At 59.6% G+C, this 27,275-nt stretch overlaps 2 protein-coding genes across 3 annotated transcripts; one reads left to right on the plus strand and one right to left on the minus strand.

Moving 5' to 3' along the window:
* Positions 1-783: 783 nt before the first annotated feature.
* Positions 784-5,215, minus strand: LOC140900656 (protein mono-ADP-ribosyltransferase TIPARP). Of its 2 annotated transcripts, none has more exons than XM_073318251.2 (6): positions 4,962-5,215; positions 3,835-4,190; positions 3,253-3,424; positions 2,310-2,497; positions 1,959-2,219; positions 784-1,523 (listed from the first exon to the last, which is right to left on the minus strand). In XM_073318251.2, the coding sequence occupies exons 2-6, from the start codon at positions 4,176-4,178 to the stop codon at positions 1,082-1,084; spliced, it is 1,407 nt and encodes a 468-aa protein (XP_073174352.2). In that variant the 5' UTR covers positions 4,179-4,190; positions 4,962-5,215; the 3' UTR covers positions 784-1,081. The 2 variants fall into 2 exon arrangements, with proteins under 2 accessions (XP_073174352.2, XP_073174353.2); XM_073318252.2 differs by having other exon boundaries at positions 3,835-4,329.
* A 3,442-nt stretch (positions 5,216-8,657) lies between these two features.
* On the plus strand, positions 8,658-26,932 carry COPZ1 (coat protein complex I subunit zeta 1). The gene is made up of 9 exons (XM_073318555.2): positions 8,658-8,780; positions 18,635-18,703; positions 19,449-19,530; positions 20,106-20,197; positions 20,963-21,018; positions 23,596-23,673; positions 24,453-24,504; positions 25,393-25,431; positions 26,784-26,932. The coding sequence occupies exons 1-9, from the start codon at positions 8,763-8,765 to the stop codon at positions 26,829-26,831; spliced, it is 534 nt and encodes a 177-aa protein (XP_073174656.1). The 5' UTR covers positions 8,658-8,762; the 3' UTR covers positions 26,832-26,932.
* The last annotated feature ends 343 nt before the right edge of the window (positions 26,933-27,275 follow it).

Below are 27,275 nucleotides of genomic sequence, written 5' to 3' on the forward strand. Positions count from 1 at the left end.
CTGTGGGGATGGGGGCGGGGAAGGAGAGGGGACTTTGCTGCAGGGCTTAGGCAGGAAGCAGCAACACCCCAGCTGCCTGGGCTTGGGGGTAGAGGGACGACTTGGACCTAGGCCCATCCCCCTGACAGCAGAGGACCCCAGAGATGTGGCCGCAGCGGTGCTTACTTCCCACCAGGAATCTGGCAGAGGCAGGGCTGTGGGGGGAGATGGCTGAGAGGGTGGGAGCTGGGCCAGCTTCACAGGAGGTACCAGCCTGACATCAGCCCATGGATTGGACCTCCTCAGCCCAGCAGCAACGGGGGGCAATGGGGGGCTGATGACTGGAGTCTGTGACAGATCCCCCCCCAACATCACACAACCCCCCTCTCCCAGACTGTGGGCAGTGCACTGCTGGGATAAATCTTGGGGTAAACCCCATGTTTCTCCAGAGGGAAGGCTCGCAAGCACCCCGGTGCCCACGGCCATGGGGCACATGGAGTCGGGGAGTTCGCAGGGCCTGGGGGGGTGGGTGCAGGTCAGGAGTGACCCTGGACAATGGCTCCTCAGTGACTTTCTCCCCGTCCCTGGTGCCGGGGGAGCAGGCCGAGCCATTCTGGGCAGCAGGATCTGACGGCAGGCCTGTGTCAGGCCCATGGCGCCAACTGCCCGCTGAGAGCAGAAAGACAATGTGATTGACCCCGCACGGCCCTGACTCCTCCCTCCAACCTGGGGCGCCAGGGCCCAGGGTGGCAGCACCAAGCTCTATTCCAGTCAGTGCCAAGGGTGGGGTGAGGGACTCAGGGTCTTCCACACACTCCCACCCCCTGGGAGCAAGCTGCCCTCTTCACCTGTGACTAGGGTTGCCGACAGTCCCTTATTATAAGGGCCATCCCTTATTTTTTCCATCTCTGTACGGCAAGACTGGGAGTCACTGAGTGCTGCTAAAAGCAGCAGAAATCCCCCTGGTGAATGTAGGTGAGTCCTTCTTAGTATTGTTAAATAATAATAATGATCTCAGGAGGAGGGGTGGGGCTAAGAAAACCGTCCCTTATTTTTGAAGTACAAAGTTGTCAACCTGACCTCTGACCCCCAGTAGTCCCCATCACGAGTCCACGGCCACGGGCTCGGAGAGCAGCTTGTAGCGGATCAGGAAGTAGGGGTAGCACTGGCAGCTGTCAAAGATGACGAAGATCTGTGGCTTCTTAGCGCAGTCCGTGCAGGAGTCGTACAGGCGGCCGTCGTGTGCTGGTGGGGGGCGCCGGAACCTGGGCTTGCCCCGCGCCCAACGCCCCACCAGCACCTTGGCCAGGAACATGTGGCACAGGCTGTCCTCGCCCAGCTTGGCGTAAGTGTGGGAGTAGGAGGCGTCGGTGGCGAAGTAGCTGCCCTGCCCGTAAGCCTCACCGTTCTCCCCTGACACCCGGGGGTCAAAGTTCATCTCGCAGATAGGCTGCACTTTGCTGGCCATGGTGCCGTGGAAGAGGTGTCTCTCCAGGAAGCACCGTGACGCACAGGGACGGATCTGGGCCATGAACTTCTTCTGGCTGGAGGGCGGGACAGATTGGGGGGGAGGGGGTCACTGACAATCTGGAGCCCCACCCACCCGCTCCCTTGGTGCATTGCCCCAGGCTTGGATATGATGGGTCAGGCACCAAGAGCAGCCAGGAGTCACCACAGTAAGAAGCCGGGATCGCCAGCTGGCTAGGGACGGGCAGGGTGCCCCAGGTGGGTTCGTGGCTCCAGCCCAGCCGCATCCACGACCCAGAGCATGGGGACCAAGACCACAAAACACCAGCCTTTGGGCGATTCCCATTCCCAGCCCAGGGGGAACCACGCCCCAGGATTAGTGCACTTGCGCTACAGTTCCAGCCGCCATCGCAGCCCTGGGGCAGCAGCCAGATACGAGGGCACCAAGGGAAAGTCCAGAACCCACTAGCAGCCCCCCATGCCCAGCCCAGCCCCATGTCTGCCCTACTTACCCACAGTATTTCTGCCACAGGTGGTCATTCCGGACCCGGTAGACGGCCAGCACCAGAGCCTTGTCCTCTGCCAGAGTTTTGTGGAACAGCGTGCATGTGGTCTCATAGGCCCTCTCTGCTGGTGCCACTTCTGCAAGCGTGTACATGGTGCCCACTGGGGCCTTGGGGACCCAGGACGCAGGGTATGGGCCCCAGTAGGCGCCCTGGGGGTCCTCCCCAGGGATGGCGCTGGGGGAAGAGAGGGTGGCGCCTGGACCTGTCCTGCCAAGAGAAGACACACAAGGGCATGGCTAGTGGCGGGAGCCTCTTGGGTGCCCAGGGGCAGGGATGGCACCTGGCCAGAGCACTCACCGCAGGTGGGGCGCCAGGCGCCAGGATGGGCGGAAGATTGGGCGGCGCAGGACGCGCCGGGTGAAGCCCGTACGCACATTGCGCTGGGTCATTTTCTTCAGGTCCACATTGTACAGCTGGCCACGCAGCTCAAAGGCGTGGTTCCACATCCCCTTCTCGAAGGCCGCCAGCAGCTCCCATCGCACCGGCTGGGCACAGAGAGACGCCATCACGGGACGCCCCTCAGCCACATTCCTCCCAGCCACGCACCCACTCCCGGCCACGATGCTCCCCAGCCACGCAGCCCCACCACCTCCCTTAGCTACGCCACTCCCCCAGCCACGCAGCCCCTCCCCAAACCACGCCACTCCCCCAGCCACGCAGCCCCTCCCCAAACCACGCCACTCCCCCAGCCACGCAGCCCCTCCCCAAACCACGCCACTCCCCCAGCCATGCAGTGCTACAACCCTCCTCCGATACCCCAGCCACACAGCCCCCCCAACCATGCCCCTCCCCTACCCACCCAGCCAGGCCACACCTCCAGCCACACAGCCCCTCCCCCTTCCCAACCATGCTGCTCCCCTGGCCACCCCTCAGCTACCCCAGCCACACAGCCCCTTCCCCAGCCAGGCAGTGCCACAACCCTCCTCAGCTACCCCAGCCACACAGCCCACCCAACCATGCCCATCCCCCACCCACCCACCCACCCAGGCCACACCTCCAGCCACACAGCCCCTTCCCCTTCCCAGCCATGCTGCTCCCCTGGCCACCCCTCCCCCTCCTCAGCTATGTCACCCCCAGCCACACAGCCCCTCTCCCAGCAACCTCTGCCCCTCCTCAGGCACCCCAGGTCCCCCCAGCCACACTGCTCTTCACCCCGGACCATCCAGGCCTAGCCTTCCATTTCTCTCCCCCTGCATCCCCCACACCCGCTGCTCTCCTGGGATCACCCCCCTTCCCTCACCTCCTCGTACATGAGCCACTCGCCCCACTCCTCCCAGTACACCTGCCACTCCGCGGGGAAGTAGGGGCTGCGGCTGGGGTCGCCGCTGTTGGAGAGGCGCCGGACGCGGTCATAAAGCTGGGTGGGCTTCAGGTCCATGGAGTTCAGGTTGAGGGTCCAGGATAAGCCGGCCCTGGAAGCGGGGGCAGCGGATAAGTCACCAAGGGGCAGGAACCACAGGCAACGCCCCCCCCCCCCCATGCTGGCAGTGAGTAGCTGGGCGATGCCTCCCTCTCTCCCTCTGTCCTCAGCCAATGCTCTGGAATGCGTTGCCTAGGGAGGTGGTGGAATCTCCTTCCTTAGAAGTTTTTAAGGTCAGGCTTGACAAAGCCCTGGCTGGGATGATTTAACTGGGGATGGGTCCTGCTTTTGAGCAGGGGGTTGGACTAGATGACCTCCTGAGGTCCCTTCCAACCCCGATATTCTATGATTCTCCTGGTAGGGGGCTGGGACTGGAGCACCCGGGAGCTCCCCCCACAGCCAGCGCTCCCGCCCCGCTCCCCACGGCACCCCCTGCTGGGCCACGTCCAATCAGCCACGTACTTGTCCACGAGCTCCACGCTGTGGTGGCTGGTGCTGCAGTAGAGGTTCTCCAGGTGCTGCTGGGCCGACGTGCCAATGCTCAGCCACACCCCATCTGCCTGGCGCCGCATCTGCCAGTGGAAGGGGTTGGGGGTGTGGTGGCGCGGGCAGCGCTCCCGCTCCAGACACTGCCCCAGCAGGAAGCTGTCGCAGATCAGGATGCCGTCTTTCTGGTGGACATGGACCTCCTCTGGACCAGCCAACTCCAGGACCTGCCCGCCCAGGCCATGCCCCTCGGGCTCCAGTGTGAGCAGCAGGGGGTACTGAGCCAATCCCAGATGTGGGCGCTTGGGCTTCTCTGCCATCTTGATCAGGCCCTAAGGCAGGATGAGGGGGCGGAAGTCAGGGCAGAGATGGGACCTGATGGGAAGCCAGGCCAGGGCTCGGGGCAGACTGAGCCTGGGATTTGGGATACCGGGGGGCATCTGGGTGCCATTGGTTGGAGGGGCACTGGTGCTGGAAGGAAGAGCAAGGATCTTAAAGGGGATGCTACCCCCGGGGTCAGAGAATCGCTACGGGCGGGGCGGGGGGCGCATCAGTGTTGGCAACAGCTGGCCCCAGCTCTAGAGCACCCCAGCATTGGGGTGTGTGTATAGGGGTGTCATCCCCAGTCTACGGATGGGAAAACTGAGGCTCTGGACTTGCCCAGCAGGTCAGTGGCAGAGCTGGGAGAGGAACCCCAGCCCACTCGACTAGCCTCAATACCTTGGCCTGCTGCAGTCCCACCAGTTTGCAATGGGAGCTACAGCACCCCCCCCCCCTTATTATATTGGAGAACTACACCGAGTCTCCAATCAGCAGCCCCTCCCACGAAGCCGAGTCCCCCAGAGACCAAGGAAGCCCCTGCAGATCCCAACTGGGCCCACAGAGGGGAGGCCAGGGGGTACACAGCCACAGAGGCAGCACTGCCCAGTTGTCAGGCTCCTAAGGGAGACAGAGTGCCCCATCCCTCTCAGCAGCCTCATGGCATTGACCCTGGGCGGGAGGGGGGGAGGGAGACGGGAGACATGGGCCTGGGTCCCCGGGGCAGACAGAACATTTCCTCCTCCCCCCTTGGGGTGCGCTGATCCCCCAGCCCCACCTCTCACCTCCTCTGCTGGAGTGTTGTAGTTGCAGACTCTTACTTTTGCTTTTGCTTTGCTGGCCCCGCTGAGTCATAGAGCTCTCTCCCACCAACCCCTCAGCATGCCACCTGCATGCACAGAAAAGGGGGGGCTGGGGCTTCCCCCTAACTCCTGTTCTAAGCCTCTCACCCCCTCTGGATTTCAGGGAGAGAAGTAGCTCAGGGCTTGGCCCAAAGCCCCACCACTAGGGTTGTCATCTTTCTAATCCCACAAAATTGAACATCATGCCGGCCCTGCCCCTTCTCTGAGGCCCCGCCCCTGATTGCTTTATCCCCCCTCCCTCCATGGGTTGTTTGCTCTCTCCCTTCCTGTCATCAGGCTGGAGCAGGAGATTTGGGTGCAGGAGGTGGGTGAGGGCTCTGGGTGAGGCTGGGAATGAGGAGTTTGGGGTGCAGGAGGTGGCTCTGGGGTAATGGGTTGGGGTGTGGTGTGGTGTGGGGGGCTCCAGGTGGGGCTAGAAATGAGGGATGCAGGAGAGGGATCTAGGATGGGGCAGGGGGTTGGGGCACATGGGGGTTGAGGGCTTCGGCTGGGGGTGTGGGCTTTGGGTGGGGCCAGGGATGAGGGGTTTGTGGTGCAGGAGGGGTCTCTGGGCTGTGGCTGAGGGGTTCAGAGTGTGGGAGGGGGTGCAGGCTCTGGCTGGGGAGTGCAGGCTCTGGGGTGGGGCCAGGGATGAGGGGTTTGGGGTGCAGAAGGGGGCTCCATACTGGGGCTGAGTGGTTTGGAGTGTGTGTGTGGGGGGGTGTAGGCTCCGGCTGTGCCGCTAACCAGACTTTTACAGCCCTGTCAGCAGTGCTGATGAGAGCCACCAGGGTCCCTTTTCACCTAGGTGTTCTGGTTGAAAACTGGACAGCTTGTAACCCTATCCACAGCAGGTTGGGGGGCAGCACTGGGAGTGGAACCCTTACTGCATATGAACAGCTGTAAAGTAGGTAACTGAACCCAAGAATCCTGATTCCCTGCCCCACTTTAACCCATTATACCTCACATCCTACCTAGAGCCATTGATAGAAACCAGGAGTCCTGCTTCTCCCTCCCCCACTCTCAGGACTCCCTTAAAGGAGTAAATATTTGTACCACCAGGATTTGCATCTGCTGGACAACACAAAAATGACTTTGGCTCAGCCTCTGCCTTGCCCTGCTTTCTCTTTCGCTTCACGCTGTCAATAGCAGGGCTGTGCTGCATTTTGCACATGGAGCCCAACGGTGGGCAGGATGAGCTCTTGGCTACTGCAAACAATGGCAACCTCCTTTGAGGAACGTTGTGTGGGAGTTTGTTCTTCCCAGGTGTTCAACTATGGTGTGGCTTGATCTCTCACCACCCTGCACCTGCTGTGATCAGAGCATGTTCAGTATTGAACAAACATCAGTTTGTTCAATATCTTCATAAATGATCTGGAGGATGGTGTGGATTGCACTCTCAGCAAATTTGCGGATGATACTAAACTGGGAGGAGTGGTGGATACGCTGGAGGGGAGGGATAGGATACAGAAGGACCTAGACAAATTGGAGGATTGGGCCAAAAGAAATCTGATGAGGTTCAATAAGGATAAGTGCAGGGTCCTGCACTTAGGACGAAAGAACCCAATGCACAGCTACAGACTAGGGACCGAATGGCTAGGCAGCAGTTCTGCGGAAAAGGACCTAGGGGTGACAGTGGACGAGAAGCTGGATATGAGTCAGCAGTGTGCCCTTGTTGCCAAGAAGGCCAATGGCATTTTGGGATGTATAAGTAGGGGCATAGCGAGCAGATCGAGGGACGTGATCATTCCCCTCTATTCGACATTGGTGAGGCCTCATCTGGAGTACTGTGTCCAGTTTTGGGCCCCACACTTCAAGAAGGATGTGGATAAATTGGAGAGAGTCCAGCGAAGGGCAACAAAAATGATTAGGGGACTGGAACGCATGAGTTATGAGGAGAGGCTGAGGGAGCTGGGATTGTTTAGCCTGCAGAAGAGAAGAATGAGGGGGGATTTGATAGCTGCTTTCAACTACCTGAAAGGGGGTTCCAAAGAGGATGGCTCTAGACTGTTCTCAATGGTAGCAGATGACAGAACGAGGAGTAATGGTCTCAAGTTGCAGTGGGGGAGGTTTAGATTGGATATTAGGAAAAACTTTTTCACTAAGAGGGTGGTGAAACACTGGAATGCGTTAGCTAGGGAGGTGGTAGAATCTCCTTCCTTAGAGGTTTTTAAGGTCAGGCTTGACAAAGCCCTGGCTGGGATGATTTAACTGGGAATTGGTCCTGCTTCGCGCAGGGGGTTGGACTAGATGACCTTCAGGGGTCCCTTCCAACCCTGATATTCTATGATTCTATGATTCATGCGTAGGCAAGCATCCCTAGCCTGGCCTAAGCCAGGTATGAGTTGGGTTTCCAGGTGAGGGAGACAGATCTTCAAACATGCACAGTTCTTTTTACCTCCTTCTTTTTTAACCACCTTCCAACTGCCTCCTCCCTGCCAGAGGCCAAGCCGCTCAACCTCCCGAGCTGCCCTCTCATTGGGTGTCTCTCTCCCCTGGCAGCATTCGATGCTGGTGCATCACAGCTGCAGGCCCTAACACTCCCCATCTTGGGCCAAACTGCAGCAGGTCCTAGGACTGGGGTTAGCACATAGTCGGGGTTTTACGCACACTCGCCCTCAGATTTTAGCAGACCATGCGTCATGTTTTGGCATGGACAGTCCCTTTTTTAAGCCATGTCCTGGCCGTCCCAAGTTTTTTGGCAAAAGTGGGCATTTGTCCCATTTTCTCGTGGTGACTTAATCAGTTGGCGAAAACAAATGGGATAAAGACTGACTTTTGTCAGAAAAGTGGGGTGTGGTGTGGAGGAACATGGGGGGGGGGGAGTGGTAATGCCGGCCCCACGCGGGGGCAGGGCTTGAGCAAGTGGGGAGGTCGGGGTTGGGTGAGCGGTGACCCCAGCCTTGTGTAGGGGCTTGGGCCAGCCCTGCACTGTGTCCCATCTTCCCACTGGGAAATATGGTCACCCTAGATTTAAGGCCATCTAAGGGGCATGAAACGAGGGCTTAGGAGGAAGAGGTGTTACCTACTGCCCTGCTCGGCAGATCACAATTACCGGAGGTCGGTCCCATCACCCCATTGCGCAAACGGGGAAACTGAGGCACGGGGTGGGGAAGTGATGTGTGGAGGTCGCCGCAGGGGGCCGGCTGAGGGCGTGTCCCACCCAGGAGCTGATAGCCTGCATGGATAGAGGGGTGGGGTTTGCAGGCCCCGCCCACCAAGGAAGCCCCATGGGAGCCAGCATGGCTGCCCCCCCCCCCGCCCTCAAGGTCACGACCCCGGAGAGCTCAGGGTGCCCGGGTTAGGGTCATGACCCCACGCCGAGGGGGGCCCACACAGAGAGGATAAAGGCTCCTTCCGGTCATGTGACATGTGATCCCGCCAGCCACTGCACAGGGCTGGAGAGACGCATTACGTCACCGCTTCACTGGTCGCCATGGGAACTATCCCGCCCTTCCACGCTGCCCCCCTCCACCCCAGCCCGGGAGGCGGGGACTGAGCGACCGAGAGGGCGCCTTCGAATCACCGACCACTAGCTACGAAGGCTGAGGGGCGGGGCTTTCTGGGCCACGCCCAGTCATTGGAATCGAATTTCTGGTTGGCTGAATGTGAGAGACAGGTTAGCCAATGAACAGCCACAATGGGGCGAGGGCGGGGTCTGGAGCTCCGATTGGCAGGCGACCAGCCAACGGCGCGCGGCCCTTGACGCTCCTGCTCCACGTCGGCAGCATCGTTGAGGCCAAGATGGAGGCGCTGATCCTGGTAGGAGCGGGCTCCGGCCGGCGGGGGGAGAAGTGGGGTCGGACCAGGGGGGTGGGCACTGCCAGCCAGTGTGGGGGATGGGGGAAGGATGGGCACTGCCAGCCAGTGTGGGGGATGGGCACTGCCAGCCAGTGTGGGGGATGGGCACTGCCAGCCAGTGTGGGGGATGGGCACTGCCAGCCAGTGTGGGGGATGGGGGAAGGATGGGCCCCGCCAGTGTGGGGGATGGGGATGAACTCAACTGTTGGGGGATGGGGATTGGGTTCTGCTGTTGGGGGGGACGGACTCCATTGTTGGGGGACAGGGTGGTGTTGGGCACTGCCAGGGGGGAAGATGGGCACCCCCAGTGGGTGGGATGGGGGTTGGGCGCTGCTGTTGGGGTGGGGGGAGGAATGGGCTCTGCCACTGGGAGAAGCGGGGGCAGAATGGGCCCCGCCTTTGGGGGGTATGGGGGAGAAAGGTAAGAGTGGTGATGTAATGTACTTAGACTTCTGTAAGATGTTTGACTTGGTACCGCACGACATTTTGATTAAAAAACTAGAATGATATAAAATTAACATGGCACATGCCAAATGGATTAAAAACTGGCTAACTGATAGGTCGCAAAATGTAACGGTAAATGGGGAATTGTCATCAAGTGGGTGTTTTTCCAGTGGGGTCTTCCTATGTCGGTTCTTGGCCCTGTGCTAATTAACATTTTTATCAGTGTCCTGAAAGAAAACATAAAATCATCACTTATGAAGTTTGCAGATGACGCAAAGACTGGGGAACTGGTAAATAATGAAGAGGACAGGTCATTAATTCAAAGTGATCTGGATTGCTTGGTAAACTGGGTGCATGCAAACAGTATGCATTTTAATACAGCTAACTGTAAAGGTATACATTTGGGAACAAAAACTGTAGGCCATACTTACGGGATGGGGGACTATCCTGGGAAGCAGTAACTGAAAAAGATTTGGCGGTGATGGTGGATAATTAGCTGAATGTGAGCTCCCAATGCTACGCTGTGGCCCCAGTGGCTAATGCAACCCTGGGATACGTAAATAGGGGAATCTTGAGTCGAAGCAGAGAGATTATTTTACTTCTGTCTTTGGCACTGGTGTGACCATTGCTGGAATCCTGTGTCCAGGTCTGTGCCCACAGTTCGAGAAGGATGTTGATAAATTGACAGAGAGCTCAGAGAAGAGTTATGAGACTGATTAAAGAATTAGAAAACCTGCCTTGTAGAGGTAGAGTCAAGGAGCTCAATCTGCTTAGCTTAAGAAAGAGATGGTTGGTTACGTGGTGAGTTGATTGCAGTCTATAAATATCTAAATAGGGAACAAATACTTAATAATGGGGGTCTTTAGTCTAGCAGGGAAAAGTATAACACCATCCAATGGCTGGAAGTTGAAGCTAGACAAATTCAGAATGGAAATAGAGCATAAATATTTACCAGTGTGGGTAATTAACCATTGGCAAAACTTACCAAAGGTCATGGTGGATTTTTCATCACTGATAATTTTTAAGTCAAGATTGGATGTTTTTCTGGAAGATCTGCTCTAGGAATTATTTGAGGAAGTTCTATGGCCAGTGTTGTACAGGAGGTCAGATGAGATGATCACAGTGGTCCCTTCTGGCCTTGGAATCTAGGAGTGGGCACTGCTATTTGAGGAAGGGGAGGAATGGGCGCTGCCATTGGGAATGGTAGGGGGAGAATGGGCACCACCATTGGGTACCCCTGCTACGCACATGGTGGCTGGGATTGGGCTGTGTAAGGCTCTGGCAGGGGAGAGGTTGCCCCAGGGCTGGTGCACCTGGCTCGGGGGGAGGAGGGGGGGCTGACCTGTATCACCCCTTGGTGTGAGGATAGCAGGGGCGTATGCAGGGTAACACTTGCTGTGTGGGGGTTGATTACCTCCTGCTCTGGGTGGGAGTTCCCCTTCTGTCTGGGCCGGGGGAGGGATTCCAGCTTTTGTGGGGGAGGATATGTATGATCTGGACAGACCATTAACCCTGGGGGCTGGCTCCTGAGATAGCAGCTGTGACTGTCATGTGGGGCCCAGGGTGCTACTCTGTAACACAGGACAGTTGTGCGGGAGGGCAGGGCCCCTCCTCAAAAACCAGCTGCACCATTGCAGCTTGCTCTGAGACAAGTATCTCAAAACCTCGCATTCAGGGGAGAACATGGAAAAACTGAATAACTTAGGCCTGAGTCTGTCGAGGCCCTAGGATGCTAGGTCAGACAGGGGCAAACCAGCCCCTGTTTGGTGCACCATGTTGACTCTTACAGTTTAAATGGTGCAAAATTCAAAGGCAAAATTCCTTCCTCTCCTGTCCAAACTTCTGGAACCGATGACTTCTGTGACATTCTTGTGTGTGGTTGGAGCAAAACCTCACAGCATTCTGAAAATGCAGCAGTGTAGGGCCATGTGAAATGATCCCAGTGTAGTAAATAAACCAGGGGTCACTGTGCTGAATGGGGTGGTAGGCTTAGTTTCTGATTTAATAAAATTCCCCTCCCCCGCCCCCCGAAAGCACCCGGAGCTGCCGTGTCACTTCCCCTTTGCCTCCTCAGAAATCTGGACTCTTTGCTGCAGGCCTTAGGCCCAGCTTAGACCCCCTGCTTCTCCCAGTACTCAGGGCCTTGACTGCAGGGAATGTTCCTCCATTGGCCCCGGGAGATGTGGGGTGTTGGAGGGAGGGATTGGAGCAAAGCACAGTTCTTGGGAGCGGGGGGAAAGCTGTGTTTCCTGCACCCAGAAGCTCCTTTGACTCTGCACAGGTGGGAGGGGCTGTCCACCTGGCATAGGGCTCAAGGTTGCAATCAGGAAGGTGTGATTTCAGTGTCTGTCATCTTTGCAGCTGCCAGGGCTAGAAATAACCTGGAGAGTTGGGGCAGGAGCAGCCCTTGTCCTGGACGTTCCCAGCGCAGGTGTAGCCCTGTTTCGGGGGAATGGGACTGATTGGTTCTGACTGTGTGAATGAGCTGGGAGGGAGTTGGGCATGGCCAGTGGGACACAGGCAGCTGACCAGGAAGAGCAGAGGGCCCCTTGGGCCAGCGGCCTGCCCCTGATGTTCTCTCCAAGCCTTGGCTGTGGAGGCTACTCCACAGAAGCGGTTTAAGCCCAGTTTGTCCCTCTAGCCAGGCTGCCTGGCTCTGAGACCTGGGGTGGGCTTGCTCCCTACATGCTAACACTCTGGGCATGCTGGATTCTGGGAGGTTTCAGAAGGGCCAGCGGGGAGAGGGCTGGTTGAACTCGTGGATCCAAGCTGGCGCCAAACTGGTTTGGATTGGACTGGTTCTTGTCCCTCTGAGAGCCTGGTCAGCTCCAGCTAGTTCGCGTGGCACTTGCCAAACAGCCAAGGCATTTCTGTGTGTGGAACCGGGGCCCGAGTCTCTGCTGCATGAACCCAGGGTGGGGAGGGGAATGGCAGCCTGAAGTCACAGTTGTGCCTCCCTCATTGTGGTCAGCTCCCGCGTGGCCCCCTACACAAAGGAGAGCAGCCCACAGGCTGTTCTAGCTCACCCAGGCCTGGCATGGCTGCCTGGGAGCTGCTGGGAGCCCAGGACGTCCAGCGCACTCAGTGCTCCAGTCACCCTCCTCCTGCCCCTACAGCTGGGTGGTGGGACTACCCCTCCGCCCCACTGCATTCTGCCTCCTTTACGCTGCACCTGACCATTCCAAAGCATTGCCTGCCCGTCCTAGGGGATTGGCTCTAGCGGAGGCCAGGCTGATGTTACAGCTGGCTCTGAAGCACAGGAAGGGCGGGCTAGGGGCTCTGGACTTGGACTCCGGAGACCAGTCACTTACTCTGCCCCCTGCCTCAGGTTCCTGTGTGTGTAGTGGAGATCCCCCTTCCCAGGGGTCACACTCAAGCCGGAGTGCTCCGATTCTGCGGTGCTTAGGCCAGAGGAATCCTGATCTAGGTCAGAGCCCGTTCAGATGGGGCAACTCGGCCTAGGGGGTGACAGGGCTGGACTCTCTCATTTGCCCTGTGCTAGGGAATGATAGCTGAGGGGGAAATGAATCTAGGGGAGTAAAAACCTCTGGTGGCTTTGTCTGTCTTGGCCAGCAGCAGTTCTGACAGCCAGGGACGTGCACCTGTCTTATCTCAGTGCAGAAAGATCCTGGGCTTTAGGCTCTTAATATATTGTGCACCAGAGCCGAGTCGTCCGGAGGGAATTGTTTCTGAAGGTGGGAAGTCGTTTTGTGTGTACGATTTTCTTCCAAGTCAGGTATGCAGCTGCGTTACCCGAAAAGCCCGGCTACTTGCTGCATGCTTCCCTGTGGGTGGATAGAGCACTGAGCTGAGTGTCAGGACTCCTGGTTTCCACTTGTAGCTCTGCGACTGGCCTGCTGCTGGGTTCCCTGGGGCAAGTTACTTCCCTGCCCTGTGCCTCAGTTGTTCCATCTGTGAAATAATAATGATGCCAGCCTCCTTTGTAACGCGTTTGGAGATCCACTGATGCCTGACAATACCCGGTCTAAAGTGCCCTTCCGCGTTGCTTCAGCAGCTCTTTGCCCCTCTCCTTTATCTGCAGACAGGTTCTCCAGTCGCCTTTGCAAATAATAATAATAATAATAAAGCCCCACCTGTATTTCTTGGCTTCTGGCATCTCTTTTCTGGTGCTATCCCCTGGTTAGGGTCCTGGCAGCCATCAAAGGTTGATGCTGTGGCTACGGACACGGCGCTGACCATCTGGGCTGTTGAGCACCTACTTGAATTGAATGAAGTCTAATTTATTGAAACGTCTGAATTAAATGATCAGTATAAACTGTGCCGTAACTCTTAACGTCTCGTTTTAATGGTTGGTTGCTTGAGGCTCAAACTAAAAACCTCCAGAGAGAAATTCAGGCAGCTTCTCGATCTCCAGGCCCTCTGCCCTCCGGAAGCGCTCGTTATAGATTTAAAATGTGTATTTATTTGCTTTGCTCTGCAGTACAGCATGGCTCTAGAGAAGTGTAAATCCTCCAGGGCTCCTCTTGAGTTCTTTGCCAGGCTTGCTTCTCATTTCCCTTCTGAGGGGAGATGGATGGAGCAGGGGCTGGGCTGGGAAGACTCAGCCGTTTCAGCTCTAGGCTGCCGGTTCTAATCCAGCGCAGGGCAGCAGCTATTGTAAATTACTAGCTGGATGCAAAAGAGGCTTGTGGTTTTTCAAGGTGGTTCCTTTGGCTCATGTACAGCTGCCCTCTCGTCGGTCAAGGAGCGAATGGAGACTGGTCTCCTTTGTCATCTCCAGAGAGGGTCTGGCCCTGGTCGGGGTGAGGTATATGTGGGGGTAGTGCATTGAAGGGAATGCAGCTCTCCAGAGCTGTCCACCCAGCTGCACCCAGAAGAACACGGCTGAGCCCCCACGTTGGAGGGGAATCTCGGGACAGTCACACCAATGCGGGATGCAGTTAACGGCTGGGGTACGTTTGAGAGTCAATCCAGAATAAAGCAGGGTGTTAATGTAAAGGTGATTATCTATTCCAGTTTAACTCCATGTGTCAGTTAGTAGGTTAATATTAGTTTAACCCTTAATCCACTTTGAAAGTGGATTAAGCTAATTCAGAGTAAGGCACTCTTAGACTGGAGTAAGAGTGTCCACACATGGAATTAATCTAAATTAACTCCCCATGTTGACAAGCCCTAAAGAGTTTTTGGCCTGATTCTCAGACCCACTTGCAGTGATGCCCATAGGGGCAGCAGGTGCTTGGCACCTCTGACAGTCAGGCCCTTAGATTGCGCACCCACCAATCAGGCCCCTTAGGGTGTCCCACAAATGGAGACCCCCGAATAGCCTGGTTGCTCCTGGCAGGTTCAGCCACACTGTCTCAGTCTTCTGGGCTGGGGGTGGGGATCAGCCCAGCTTTCTGACAGGGCCCTTCTGGAGACAAAGGGCTGCAGACTTGAGCCCAATTCCCTGCAGGCTAAGCCATGCTTGGCTTCTGGGGGAAGGCCAGTCCCATGAAGCTAGGCTCCCTAGGGCTGTGGAGTCAGCTGGGGAACTTGGCCACCTGGCAGTTCCTGTCCTCTCCCCCATCCCCTGGGAGACACAAGGATGAGCAGCTATGGGGAGGGGTCCCTTGGGCTGGTGCCAGGCAGCCCGCGGGGTCCTGGCTTCTCAGAAGTGGGGCAGTCCCATGCTGTGCCCAGTGGAAGCCAGTCCATGCGTCACAACAGGCAAGGGCCCAATCCTGGATGTGCTGGGCACCAGCAGCCTCCATGGGGAGCAGAGGGCGTCACGGGCAATTGGCACCACGTGGGCTCCAGTGCAGGGTTGGTTCTGGGAGCCTCCCCCCAGGGGCTGGTTCTCCTTGGCAGAGTCTCAGCTTGAGGAGAGGCCGCCATGCCCGTCTGGGAACCGCCCTGCTCTCCTCAGATCCGCAGGTGGGTGGATTTCTGCACTTCTGCTCTGCTGCCGGGCCCCAGGCAGTAACGGGGGGCCTGGGATGGGGTGGGGGTGCTGCACGCAGAGCCCGCAGCGTTTGAGGTGAAGTTCTGTTATACACTCCGACTGTGGCTATGTGGAGGTCAGTGCATCACAGAACTTTGTCTCGAGAGCTTTTTAGCATCTATCTCACTTGGGGTCCCCCAGGTCTCTGCTGTGCCACCCAGGTGCCTCCACCCCTTTTCTGTGGTCTGCAGCCCCGAGCTGTGGGTCTTGGCCTGTGTGGGGCTCTGCCGCACACTAAGATGACTGCTTAGACTACCTGATACGTCAACAACAGGCTCCCCTGGCTCCCAGCCCCTTCACCGCTGGCAACTCAGGAGCCTTTCAGGAGGCCTGGCGGTGCCCTGAGGCCTGGCGGTGGGGTGCAGGGAGTGATCTCCATGTGACACGGGTCTCGATCTTTGCAAACCCTGTTCTTTTTACTCTGGGGGGCTGAGGGTCTCCTGAGCCGTGGGGCTGGAAGCACAGAAATGGCCGGGCCCCTAATGGGCTGAATCCCTTCGATCCTGCCCCAGTGTGCTGGGAGACTTCGATGCTGCCAGCCTGAGCCCCTAACAGCCCCAATAGTGCTGCTCACCTTCCTGAGCCTCTGCAGACAAGCAAGCCCCATTCCAGGAGCTAAACTGCCCCATCTTGCGCCCCCTCCCCCCAGGGAGCCAGTCTCTCCCTCCCCCCCCCCCCCCCACGGTGGTGTGCCAGTGTAAATCCGGGTGGTAATCCAGCTGTGTGTGTGTCCAGTTCCGAGCATGGCCTGGAGACAAGGGGCGTGCCGCCTCTCACGTGCATCTGAGTGAATGATGCCCCCGATCTGCCGGGTGCCAGGGGTGCCGTGCTGCACGGGCAGGATCCCATCAGTGTTCAGGGCTCAGCAGGCCGGGCGCTGCGGTGATGGCACCAGCCTGGGTGGATGGAGACTTGCCATGAGCCGGGTCTGCATGGGGCAAAGGCCATGTGCGGTGGGGAGGAGCCACAATGGGTCACCAGCACAGAGCCGTGCCTCACTAGGGTAGATGGGAGCTATAACAAAGGGCCTGGTGGTTGGGGGGCCTGGCATGTATTGGACTGTGGCCCCGTGACCTCCGGGCTGGGAGGAGGTGAGGGGAAGGGCTGTGCCGCCTCCATAGCCAGGGTGGGCACCAGTTGCCCCCTCCTGGAAGCCGCATGGGGAATGAGCTGGGGCTGGGCTGAGCATCGGCAGAGAGACCATGAAGGGCCGAGTGCCTGGGGTGGTGCTGGCTGGGTAGAGGGGCTGGGGATTGGCCCACTCTGCCCTCTTAGTCAGGGTCAGCTCCCTCATGGCCCTTCACTCAGGGGGCTCTGTGGGGACAGGCCTGGGGCTAGGTGGGACCTATCAGTCCTTAGAGCCTGGGGCCAAGGCCTCATCTCAGTGGGACCTGCGCAGGCTTTCACAATGGGGTATCACAATGAGCCCTGCTGGGCCTGGGGCTGGCTGCTCTGCTTCCCGGCCAATGGCTGGGACCAGGGTGGATCCTGGTGGCGATGGGGGGCTCTCGTCAGTCTGGGTGACAGCCAGCGGCCCCCGAGGAGCCAGAGCCCCCATTGCCCTGGCCCCACATTGCCAGTCGGCCCCCCAAGGAGCCCAGAGCCCCCATTGCCCCGGCCACCCCCCCACCCTCCCCCAAGCCCTGTGCTGGCAGCCAGCCCTCAGGAGGCACAGAGCCCCCATTGTCCCCTCCAGCCCTGTACTGCCAGCTGCTGCCCCCCTTGTGCCTTCTGCATTCATGGCCTCTTAGTGCTGGGGCCCCTCGTCTGTCCCGTGTCCTTGCGCAGAGGGGATACGGCTCCCGACTTACTCCGTTCCCAGTGCAAATAACACCTGTAATCTGCATCATCTGACACTGAGCAGCAAAGCAGGGGCAAGATGGGAATAGAACCCAGGAGTCCTGCCCCCCGATCCCTTGCTCTGACTACTAGACACCACTCCCTCCCCAGAACTAGGGGCTACAACCCAGGAGTCCTGGCTCCCAGCCCACCTCTGCTCTAACCACTAGTCCCCGCTCCTTTCCTTGTCTTTGAAGCTGTCAAAGCTGCCATTGCCTTTGCTCCATGCTGCGGGGCCCCAGGGGGAAGTGGCTGGCCGGGGTGGGGAGTGATAAACGCGGTTGCTAGAGCTGCCCCGTGCAGAGCAGGGGGGTGGCAGCAGGAAGCCAGCTCGCCCGATAGCAGCCGGTTATTTATACGCCCGCCCGCCAAAGCACCAGCTGGGCATCCTTGGTGAGCCATGTTTGCAACTGCTGTGGGCCTGGAGCTCCCTCTGCTGGCTGAGGAAAGGGAGAGCACAGGGCTGGGGAGGCTGCCGGGAGGTGGGGCAGTGAGCTGGCTTGGGGGTGCTCGGGCCTGCAGGCCTGTGTGTTACCGGGCATGGGGCATTGGGCCTGTCTGCAGCTTGGGCTGGGGCCCCGGGGTAGCCTTGCTCGCACCTGGGGCAATGGGGGGGCTTCACCAGTGCATGGAGGGGTCTGGCCCTGGAGGATCCTGAGTAGGGGGTGCCGGCACACCAGGGCAGGGGCAGCCAAGAGGGGGTTAGGCCTGTGGTGGGGATGGATGGATGCTGGCACCCAATGATGGGGGGAGCCCCCCCAGAACGTTCCCCTCCCCCCAGCTGTGCAGACACCCAGCCATTCATCTAGGTCATGCCATGGGCCGTTGGGGTTTGTATAATAATGTGGGACCTGATCACAGCTGGAATCTGTGGGGTGGGGGCCAGGCTCCCCCCTGATTCCATACTCGTTCTGATGCTTCTCTGCGGGGTCCTTTGGTGCCCCTGTCCATGCTCGCCATGGGGCGAGTGGGCACGTGTGCTGGGCGCAGAGAGGGCGTGGGAGGCAGGGGTAGCTGGGCCTGGAGCGACCGTGACAGAGCTGGACTGGTTACAGAGCACCCCCGACGCCAGCTGGGGATGGCTCTTTGGTCTGCAAACCCCTAGGGAGAGGTGCCGGGGCAGCAGCATCTCTGTCTGCCGAGCGGGGGCATCCTCCCCCAGCAGGGCCCACAGCTGGCGCCGTCTGGGGGAGGTAAGTCCAGCCCTGTTTTGAGTGCCCATCTGGGGGCGATGCGCACGTCTGCTGGACACCAGCTTGAGAACAGCCGTCAGGGTGGGACTGATTTTCCAGCCCTGCTGACCTGGGGCGGAATCGGAGCTGGCCCCACGAGATGTGCCGAGATCCATGCCCCAGGGTGGTCCGTCAAGCCGGCTCCCTCCCCACCCCCAGCCCCACACAGGGAGCATGTGTGGGCCTAATCCTGGTGCCACGGCACCCGCCCCTCTGAGCTCCCAGCGTAGGCGGTTCTGGGCCGTGGCTGCCCCACGTGCTGCCCTGGCAGGCTGAGCTCCCTGTGGGTGGGGAGGGTGGGCTGGAGTGGTGCAGGGCCATGGCAGCTCTGGGCAGTGACTGGGCCTGTGTCTCTGCAGGAGCCATCCCTGTACACGGTGAAAGCCGTCCTTATCCTGGATAACGATGGCGACCGCCTCTTTGCCAAGGTGAGTGCCCGCAGGCAGCATGCCGTGGGGCGTGCTCTGGGTCCCGGGGGCACTGTGGGATGGGCAGGGACGGGGACAGGGGCTGTGCTTTGGGTCCAGGGTTGCCATAGGGGAGGCCAGATGCCATGGCTTTGGGTCCCAAAGGTGCCGCGCGGGGGGGCATCAGATGCCGCGCTTTGGGTCCCAGGGGTGCCATTGGGTGGGGCGGGGGGCATCAGATGCCACGCTCTCGTCAGCTGCTGCGCTCTGAGTCCCACGACCTTACCCTAGGGCAGGCAGGGGCCTGAGATTCTCGTTTGTGAGTGAATTCCAGAACTGGGAAAGTAGGGATTGAGGGGAGCAACTCTGGAACCAGACACAGGGCAAAGCAAACTCCCCCCATCCTGCCAGTGCCCCTCAGTCCCAACCCGCAGCCCCGGGCTCGTCCCCAGCTCTGCCAATGCCCCTCAGTCCTGACCTGTACCCACTCCTGGTCCTACAGTTTCACAGACATGTGCAGGAAAACAAGCCCTGCTTCTTCCCCTCCGGGTCCTGCAGTGCGTGATGCTCTCTGGCTGCCGTGGGTGTCTGGGCGCCCAGAATCCACACCCGAGGTTTGGTGTGGGAGCTTGGTGTCCTTTTCCCAGTGCCAGGCTGCAGGCTGTGCCCATCTGGACTGGCCTGGTCTCCGGGCCCGGCTGGCATTGCACAGGTGCCGGGTGAGCTGTGCCAGGGTCAGGAGTAATGCCCGTGTCTCTCCTGGCAGTACTATGATGACACATACCCCACCGTTAAGGAGCAGAAAGCCTTTGAGAAGAACATCTTCAACAAGACCCACCGGACAGACAGTATGTGCCCTGGCCTGGCAGGATGGGGACCACGGGACACCGAGGGGGAAGGGCCGCTGCCTGTGATCTCCCTGCCGGTTCGATTCATGGGCCCTGCAGCTCCAATCGCTGCAGTGGGGTGGGCACGGGCAGATGCCGCGTCTGGGTCCCAGGGGCACCATGTGGCGGGAGGGTCAGACCCTGTGCTCTGGGTCCCCAGGGTGCCATGTGCAGGGTGGGAGGTTGGGTGCCATGCTCTGGGTCCCAGAGGTGCCATGGGGGGCTGGATCAAACACTGTGATCTGGGTCACAGGGGCACCATGGGCACCTCTGTTAAGGCAGGGCCATGCAATTGAGTCAGCAGCCAGACTCAGGGGAATCAATGGGGAATACCCCAATGCCCTCCCTGCCGATGATGCTCTGAACCAGGGTGGTCTTGGGATGCCCACCTAAAACCGAGACTGGTGCCATCCCATGAATGCTGGCTTCCCCTCCCTGCCTCACCAGCAGGCGGGCACTGGTGAGCCCACCCTAGCAAAGCCCCTTTTCCCACGAGCTGGCCTGTTCCTCACGTGTGGGCCTGTCCCCACTCCCAGGCGAGATCGCCCTCCTGGAGGGGCTGACCGTGGTCTACAAGAGCAGCATCGACCTGTACTTCTACGTCATCGGCAGCTCCTACGAGAACGAGGTTCGTTCCTGCCAGGGCCCCCGGGCCTGGGGACACTCAGGGAGGAGTTAGAGCCTCGCGTCAGGGCAGCCTAGCCAGCACGGGTGCTGGGGGGCAGGATGTTCTGTGCCCGCAGGGGATTGTGGGTACAGAACTGGAGGCGGGCGCCTGCCTAGAGAAACCTGGCCCTTGCTGAGGGACGGGGCATCGCAGCCGGCTCCTGCAACTTGGGGCATCGCCCGCAGCCCCCCATTGCTTTCCCAGCTGGTGCTCCGCTGCCTGCCCCATGTGGGCGTGGGTGGCCTGGTTGCGGCAGAGCGTTCTTGTAGTGCCAGGGGGGCAGCCTTCGGTTGCCACACAGGGAGCTGACCCTGGGCACGCTGTGAGGGGGGTGGGGCAGGGCAGTGGGCCCTGGAGTCAGCCACACTGTGCACCAGATCGGCAAAAGGGCTCCATGCCAATCAACTCCATGGAGAACGATGGAGACACCCCCATGGGCAGCTGTGGGGAATCCCCCACCATCCTCCACCCCCTGTTGTTCCCAGTGGAGGCTGTGGGCACTGGGCCCCTTTGCAAATCAGGCCCTAAAGGCTGCCCCTGCCCCCCATCAGAGCAGTGATAATGCTCTGCCCCCTCGTCTGTCCATCTCTCCTGCCAGGGGCAGCCCCCCGTGAGCAGATGGCCCCTCCCCAGTGCCCTATGCTTGGGTGTCAGCAGCGGGCTTGTGTGAGGGGGGCGCTTGGGGCAGGGCCTGGTCTCCCTGACCTGCGTCGTCTCCTCTTCCAGCTGATGCTCATGGCCGTGTTGAACTGCCTCTTCGACTCACTCAGCCAGATGCTGAGGTAAGGCCCCGTGAGGGGCGGCGGGGCAGAGCAGGGTGTAGGGAGGGCTCTCCTGCTGCTCGAGTTCCCCCAGCAGTGGGAGATGGGGGGCTGGAGGGTCAGTCTGGGCAGTCTAGGACCATCTGGGGCTCTGGCGCGGGAAGTCAGGGGCTCAGCACACTGCTGGGAGCCTCCCCAGAGCTCACAGTGAGGGAAGCACCGGCTTCAGGGCCACCCCTGCTCAGACTGGGCCACTAGGGGCCTCCTGTTGCTGCTGATTAGACATGGCAGGTGCCCAGATGCCATGGTGATGGGCTGCAGGGTAAGACCTGAGCCAGGATGAGGTGACCCGGAAAGGCCTGGAATGGGGGGGTCAGCTTTGAGTCCTCAGTCCCCTCGGGCCAGGCCTGGGCCAGGTGTAAATCAGCAAGGCTCCAGTGACACCAGTGGTTTGTACCAACTGGATGTTTCTGAGGAAGGGGCTGTGGGCGATGTCTCCTGTTGGGCGTCGGACCAGCTGCAGACGGCCGGCGGGGTGTGATCCTGCCAGCACCCGCCATTCCTGCTGATGGCTGCTCAGCACCCCAGGATAGAGGTCCACTCCCCACTGTGCCCCTCTGAGCCAGCACAGCCCTGTGTCCTGCTTGCTCCACGAGGGGGATCTTTCTGGGGCAGTGAAGCCGTCCCCAGCCATGGGAGCCCAGTCAGCCCAGCAGGGGAATGAACCAGCAGGGCCCCAGCTCTGCCCCTCAGTGCCCCAGTTCCTGGCAGGATCACCAGCCCCACTGAGAACGGGACAGATAAGATCAGAGTCCTGTCGCCCTAGCCTGGAGATTGGGGGGCCGGTGCAGTCACCGGGCAGCAAGGGGGTTGGCTGATCTAGGGCAGAGTCCAGAGCGCCAGGCACTATTGGCCAAACACTGCCCACCTGGCTGGGTCAGCGCTTCGGTCAGGTCTCGCTCCGGGCGGCTTGAACTCGATTGTGTCCAGGGTTCGCTCTCCAAACTCTGCACGAACCCTGGGGGTCACCTTTCCTCCTCGGGTTTGGATCAGAGCAGGGGAGGGGCCTAGTGGGCCAGATCCTCTGCTGGCAGAAATAGCCCCACTGGAGACCAGGGATGTGGAGGAACCATGTGCTCGGGACGGGGGTGTAACAATGCTGACTGTGGGAGCTAGCTGGGGTCACTCAATTAGGGTGAACGGCAAACAAAACGGGGCAGACAAACCCCTAAACCTGGTGGATATTCCAATTAGATTTGCCAAGCCAGCCCAAAACAACTTCTGTATTACCTCTCTGGTTACTCAGCAGTCCAACTAATGCAGTTCCCTTAAAATCCCCAGCCTCAGGCCTCCATCCAGACATGTCAAACATACGATGACAGACACACATGTCAAACATATGATGATAAATTCTGAAAATCTTGTTTCATCATAGAAAAGAAAAGGTTCTTCCAATCCCAAAGGACCAGACACACACCCAGGTCCAATTATAACTTAGATCTTACCCAAAATACACACTTATAGTCAATTCTTGTTATTTAAGCTAAAATTTATTAAAAAAGGAGAGAGAGAGAGTTGGTTAAAAGATCAGTATACAGACAGACTTGAATTCATTTCCTGTGGTTCAGATACAGAGCAGAGATGAGCTTGTAGTTGCCAAAAGTCCTTTTAGAAATAGTCCACAGGTTATAGTCCAATGTCCATATTCAGGGTGACTCCAGTCAGTGACTGGGGATCTCAGTCCTTATGGCTTAAGGTTTCCCCCTCTTGAAACCCAAAGCAGATCTGAGATGAAGAAGGATCCTGTCCCAAGGGTTTTATACATTTCCAGCAGCCTTTTGGCCTGAGAAGACAAGAGGCTTAACTTTCCTTCTCCTACACATCATGGCGATTAGCCCAGGGTCATTTATCCATTAAACAGGTCAGCTACAGGTTACCACGACCTTCCAAGAGACATGTAGACAGTAATACGATTTCACTCAAGTGTTCTCCTAAATGACGATATTCCTTTTTTTGATGTTTGAATCAAAGCTATAGCAACAGACAAGACTTGTCTGCTGACATCACAAGACCTGAGCTGACATCTATCCTTCTATCTCTAACAATGCAGGCTGCATTTCAAAGCTCTGTTCATTTCCATCTCTTCCTAACCAATCTCTAAAGCCATGGGTCAGGTCAGTCTGTGAGTTAATTAACTCTTTCTGGCCCTGTCACCTTTCAGTGAGATATTAAATTACACTCATAACGGAGGTCTGAGACACTGTCAGCCCCCCTCCCCCTCCAGCACACTGGGGCCCAGCCCACCTAGAACCATTGCCCATCTAGTCCCTAGTCCATATAGCCTGGCAGCCCCACAGGGAGCTAGTGGGTCAGACCTGAGTCTCCTCTCCCCATCCCATACTGGACGTATCTGAGCCAGGCAGCCCCTCGCCAGGAAGCTCCGAAGTTCCCCCTGCCGGGCAGGGGGCCTGACACCCCTCTGGTGGCAGCCTGAGCTGCCCTGCAGCATGGTGTGTGGGCTGCGCCTGGTGCCCAGGTATGGTGGGTCTGGCGCCAAGGCCCCGGGCTCTCCCTGACAGGGCGCGGGTCTCTCGGCAGGAAGAACGTGGAGAAGCGTGCCCTGCTGGAGAACATGGAGGGTCTCTTCCTGGCAGTGGATGAGATCGTGGATGGAGGGTGAGCACCAGTGTCCACACAGAAATGAGGCTCCGGCTCCCACTCCCCCCATGGGGCCCAAGGCTGCAACTTCCTCCCTCCACCCAGCTTGTCCTAGGCCCATCTTACCAGGCTCTTGTGTCCAGGGCCTGAGTGCTGGGGCATTCTGCCCAGCTTGAGGGGTGGTGGGCAGGCATCAGCACTGGCAGCTGGCAAGTGCTCCCTGGGGAGGGCTGGAACACCCTGCTTGCCAGCCCCCCCCCCCCGATTCCAGCTGGCTGTTGTCATCACGTATGTCCAGCTGGTTGGTGTGGGCGTGGGCATATACATGTACACACTGGTTGCAGCGTGTTCCCAGAGAGGTGCCCACTGTAAATGCCCAGCCCTGGGAAGGTGACATTTCTCTGAATTGAGGGAGGTTTAAATTCTTCCGAAGGGCCTGGCTGCCTAGATACCCTGTCCTCAGCTGGCCAGGCTGACCCTCTGCATGTCTCTCCCCCTCTCCCTGCACTGGCCACGCTGACCCTTTGCAGGCTGCCTTCCCCTCCCTCCCCCCCAGCTCGTTTCGCCCATCCCTCCTCTGGCCACCCAGCTCTCTGGGCAGTCCCAAGCTGGTCAGAGTCGCCCAGATTCTCACAGACCGGCCGTTGGGGATGGAGGGTTTGTCACAAGCCCGTTGGGCCATCAGTGTGGTGCCCCCCTGGTGCGGCACAGGGCGGCAGCCTGGGCACGGGGGGCCCCGCGAGCAGGGGCTTCTCTCACTTGGCACAGTGTTAACAGGCCACGTGCTCCTCCCTCAGCGTGATCCTGGAGAGTGACCCCCAGCAGGTGGTGCACCGAGTGGCTGTGCGGGTGAGTGAGTGCGGCCCCCCTTCCCCGGAGCAGCCCCGCTCTCTCCCCACTCTGAGAGCCCCTCCCCCTGGGGAGCAGCACCCCGCCCTCTGCTCCGCCCCACTCTGAGAGCCCCTCCCCCTGGGGAGCAGCACCCCGCCCTCTGCTCCGCCCCACTCTGAGAGCCCCTCCCCCTGGGGAGCAGCACCCCGCCCTCTGCTCCGCCCCACTCTGAGAGCCCCTCCCCCTGGGGAGCAGCACCCCGCCCTCTGCTCCGCCCCACTCTGAGAGCCCCTCCCCCTGGGGAGCAGCACCCCGCCCTCTGCTCCTCCCCACTCTGAGAGCCCCTCCCCCTGGTCAGCAGCACCCTGCTCTTCCCCCCCACACAATCTGAGAGCCCCTCCCCCTGGGGAGCAGAGCCCAGCTTCTGTCCCAGTAGGCTCCTCCTCCTTGACTTGCCCATCACCATGCCAACTGCCCATTCTGCCCCCTGTTGGGCACCCAGAGGGAGCGCTAGGGCAGGAGCCTGCTCCCCCTGGAATGGCTTTGCCCTACAGGGTGGGTGAGGGAGGGGCAGCACGATGCCTCAGGGCACAGTGTACCCCCTGCTGCACTCCTGCCCTTCCCAGAGGCAGCCCCCGCTCCTGCTTTCCAGCCCCTAGGGGCTGGGGTGGCTGCGAACCAGGCTGGGGCTGAGCTGGGGCCTGACTCCCTGAGAGCAGTGGGGAAGGGCCTGGCCACCTTGCCCAGCCCCCTGCATTGGAAAGGAGGGGGGAACCGTGTCCCCTGCAGCATTGGGGTGGGGGGTGAGGGCAGTGCCCCCTGCAGCATGGAGGGGTGGGGTTCAGGGCAGCACCTCCTGTGGCACTGGGGGGCTGGAAGTGGTGCTCCATGACATGTCTGTTGCAGGGCGAAGACGTCCCCCTGACAGAGCAGACAGTTTCTCAGGTACATCCCTGTCCCTCTCCCCACCCTCCCTGCGCACCGGCATCACTCCCCCAGCCTGGGCAGGCCTGTCCCCCGGTCGCCTCCAGGGCTCTGCAACTTCCCATCCCCAGATTTCGCCATCTCCAGCCCAGGCCCCACCCAAGCTTAGCATGGGATTCCCCAGGGCAGACCAGCAGGGATTTCCTTCCTCCCCCCCTCCCCCCCCAGGGGCCTGGTCCTGATTTCTTTGCAGACTCCAGTGCCCCCTAGTGGCAATGCGGTCCATGGGGGGGTGCCCTCCTGACCACTTCCCAGCATGGAGTTGGATTGCAATGTGCAGCAATTGTTAACCGCCCCCAGCATGCTCTGTGCTGCACGAGACCTAGCGGTGGGCACAGCCTCTGCCCTGGGGAGCCCAAAGCCAGCGAGGCACACAAAGGGTGGCACTAACTTAGAGTAAGGGCCTAAGAAATACTGTGGGCCCCACGGTAACCCAGCTCCTTCTGGGCTGGGTGCTCTGAGGCCAGGCCCTTAGATACACTGTGCCATGCAGCCTGTTGGTAGGGGCTGCCCCGGCGCTCTCCTGTCCAGGGCTGCTCTGCCTCCAGACAGGCCCGCTGCTCATTGGCCAGAGCTCTAGATGGCAGCTTGTCCAGCTGGACAGAGTGCCCTGCCTGTGCCCTGTCAGGGGCCTGTCCCAGTACAGGCTGGGCCGAGCCACAAGACAGCTCTTAACCCTGGATCCGGTTCCCTTTGCCCCATTGTGAGGCAGTGCCTGGCCCAGGCATGGGGAACAGCCTGTAACTCCAGAAACTCATGGAGCCCTGCGGGATGGCAGGGGCAGATCCTGCTTACCTGGTGCCAGCTGGTGCCCGTGGCTGCAGGCCGGGTTGGTAGTAATAGAGCGCGTCCCTTGACCCAGCTGTTCTCCAGCCAGTCTCTCCTGCTGGATCCAGCCTGGCAAACCTTTGTCCTGCCGGCCCACGGACCCTTCCACCACAGCTACACTGCCCCCTGCGGAGTGGCGCCCAGACAAGGCCCCTGTAGTCAAAGGGCCCAGGGCTTCTGAAAGAGCCTGACATGCAGGTAGCTCCCTCTGGGATTGGAGGGACAGCAGTCAGCTGGGGCCCTGGATCTTGGCATCAGCCCCTGCTCTTAACCAGAGAGCTGTGGGGTCTCTCATGCCCCCTGCAGGGCTGTTGAGGCCAGTGGTCACCATGGTGAAGGGGGTTGGCTCTAGCAGTGGGGCTGGTGAGCTCTGCAGGAGAGGGGAGGGGGATGGTGCCAGGCCAGCAGGTCACTGGAGGGGAGGGGAGAAGAGGATCTGCCACCCAACCCCTCCAGCTGAGCCACCCCCTGTCTCTGCTTTCCAGGTGCTGCAGTCAGCCAAAGAACAGATCAAGTGGTCTCTGCTGCGATAGGGCACGGATCCCACTGCTGCCCCCATCTCTACTGTGTCCCACCCCCTTGTCCTGTATGACGCACTGCCTGGCGCCCTAACACGCTGGAGGATTTTGCTGGATCTGGTGTCTGGCTCTTTTCTGACCCTCTGGGCAGCTGCTGCTTTCCCAGCCCTTGAACAATGGGGAACCTCGCCTCAGGGTCAGCGGAGGTGGCTGCTGCCCAGCCCAGACATTTGCCCCATCCCAGGGCTCGCAGGGGGTCCCCCAGACTCATTGCTACTGAAACCAAGCCCGGGATGGGATGGGATGACACCCTGGACCCTGCTTCACTGCTGCCCCCTGTGGCGACTGTTTGTCCTGGCCTAGTGCCCTCTTTGGGGTGTGGTGAGGGCAGGGCTTCCCCACATCATCCTGCTTCCTCCATCTCCACTGGCTGTTCCCTCCAGGGGGTGGGTCCCTGTG

Source organism: Lepidochelys kempii, chromosome 20 (assembly GCF_965140285.1).
Source record: "Lepidochelys kempii isolate rLepKem1 chromosome 20, rLepKem1.hap1, whole genome shotgun sequence".
Lineage (NCBI taxonomy): Eukaryota > Metazoa > Chordata > Testudines > Cheloniidae > Lepidochelys > Lepidochelys kempii.

What these genes read in the sequence shown, in the direction of transcription:
- LOC140900656 (XM_073318251.2), bottom strand. Translation starts at nt 4,178, where the DNA reads ATGGCAGAGAAGCCCAAGCGCCCACATCTGGGATTGGCTCAGTACCCC. An exon ending in AGTGGCTCATGTACGAGGAG is followed by an intron (nt 2,498 to 3,252) that starts GTGAGGGAAGGG and finishes CTCTGTGCCCAG; the next exon opens with CCGGTGCGATGGGAGCTGCT. An exon ending in CTGTGGCAGAAATACTGTGG is followed by an intron (nt 1,524 to 1,958) that starts GTAAGTAGGGCA and finishes CCCGCCCTCCAG; the next exon opens with CCAGAAGAAGTTCATGGCCC.
- COPZ1 (XM_073318555.2), top strand. An exon ending in CAAGACCCACCGGACAGACA is followed by an intron (nt 19,531 to 20,105) that starts GTATGTGCCCTG and finishes CCCCACTCCCAG; the next exon opens with GCGAGATCGCCCTCCTGGAG. An exon ending in TGCACCGAGTGGCTGTGCGG is followed by an intron (nt 24,505 to 25,392) that starts GTGAGTGAGTGC and finishes TGTCTGTTGCAG; the next exon opens with GGCGAAGACGTCCCCCTGAC.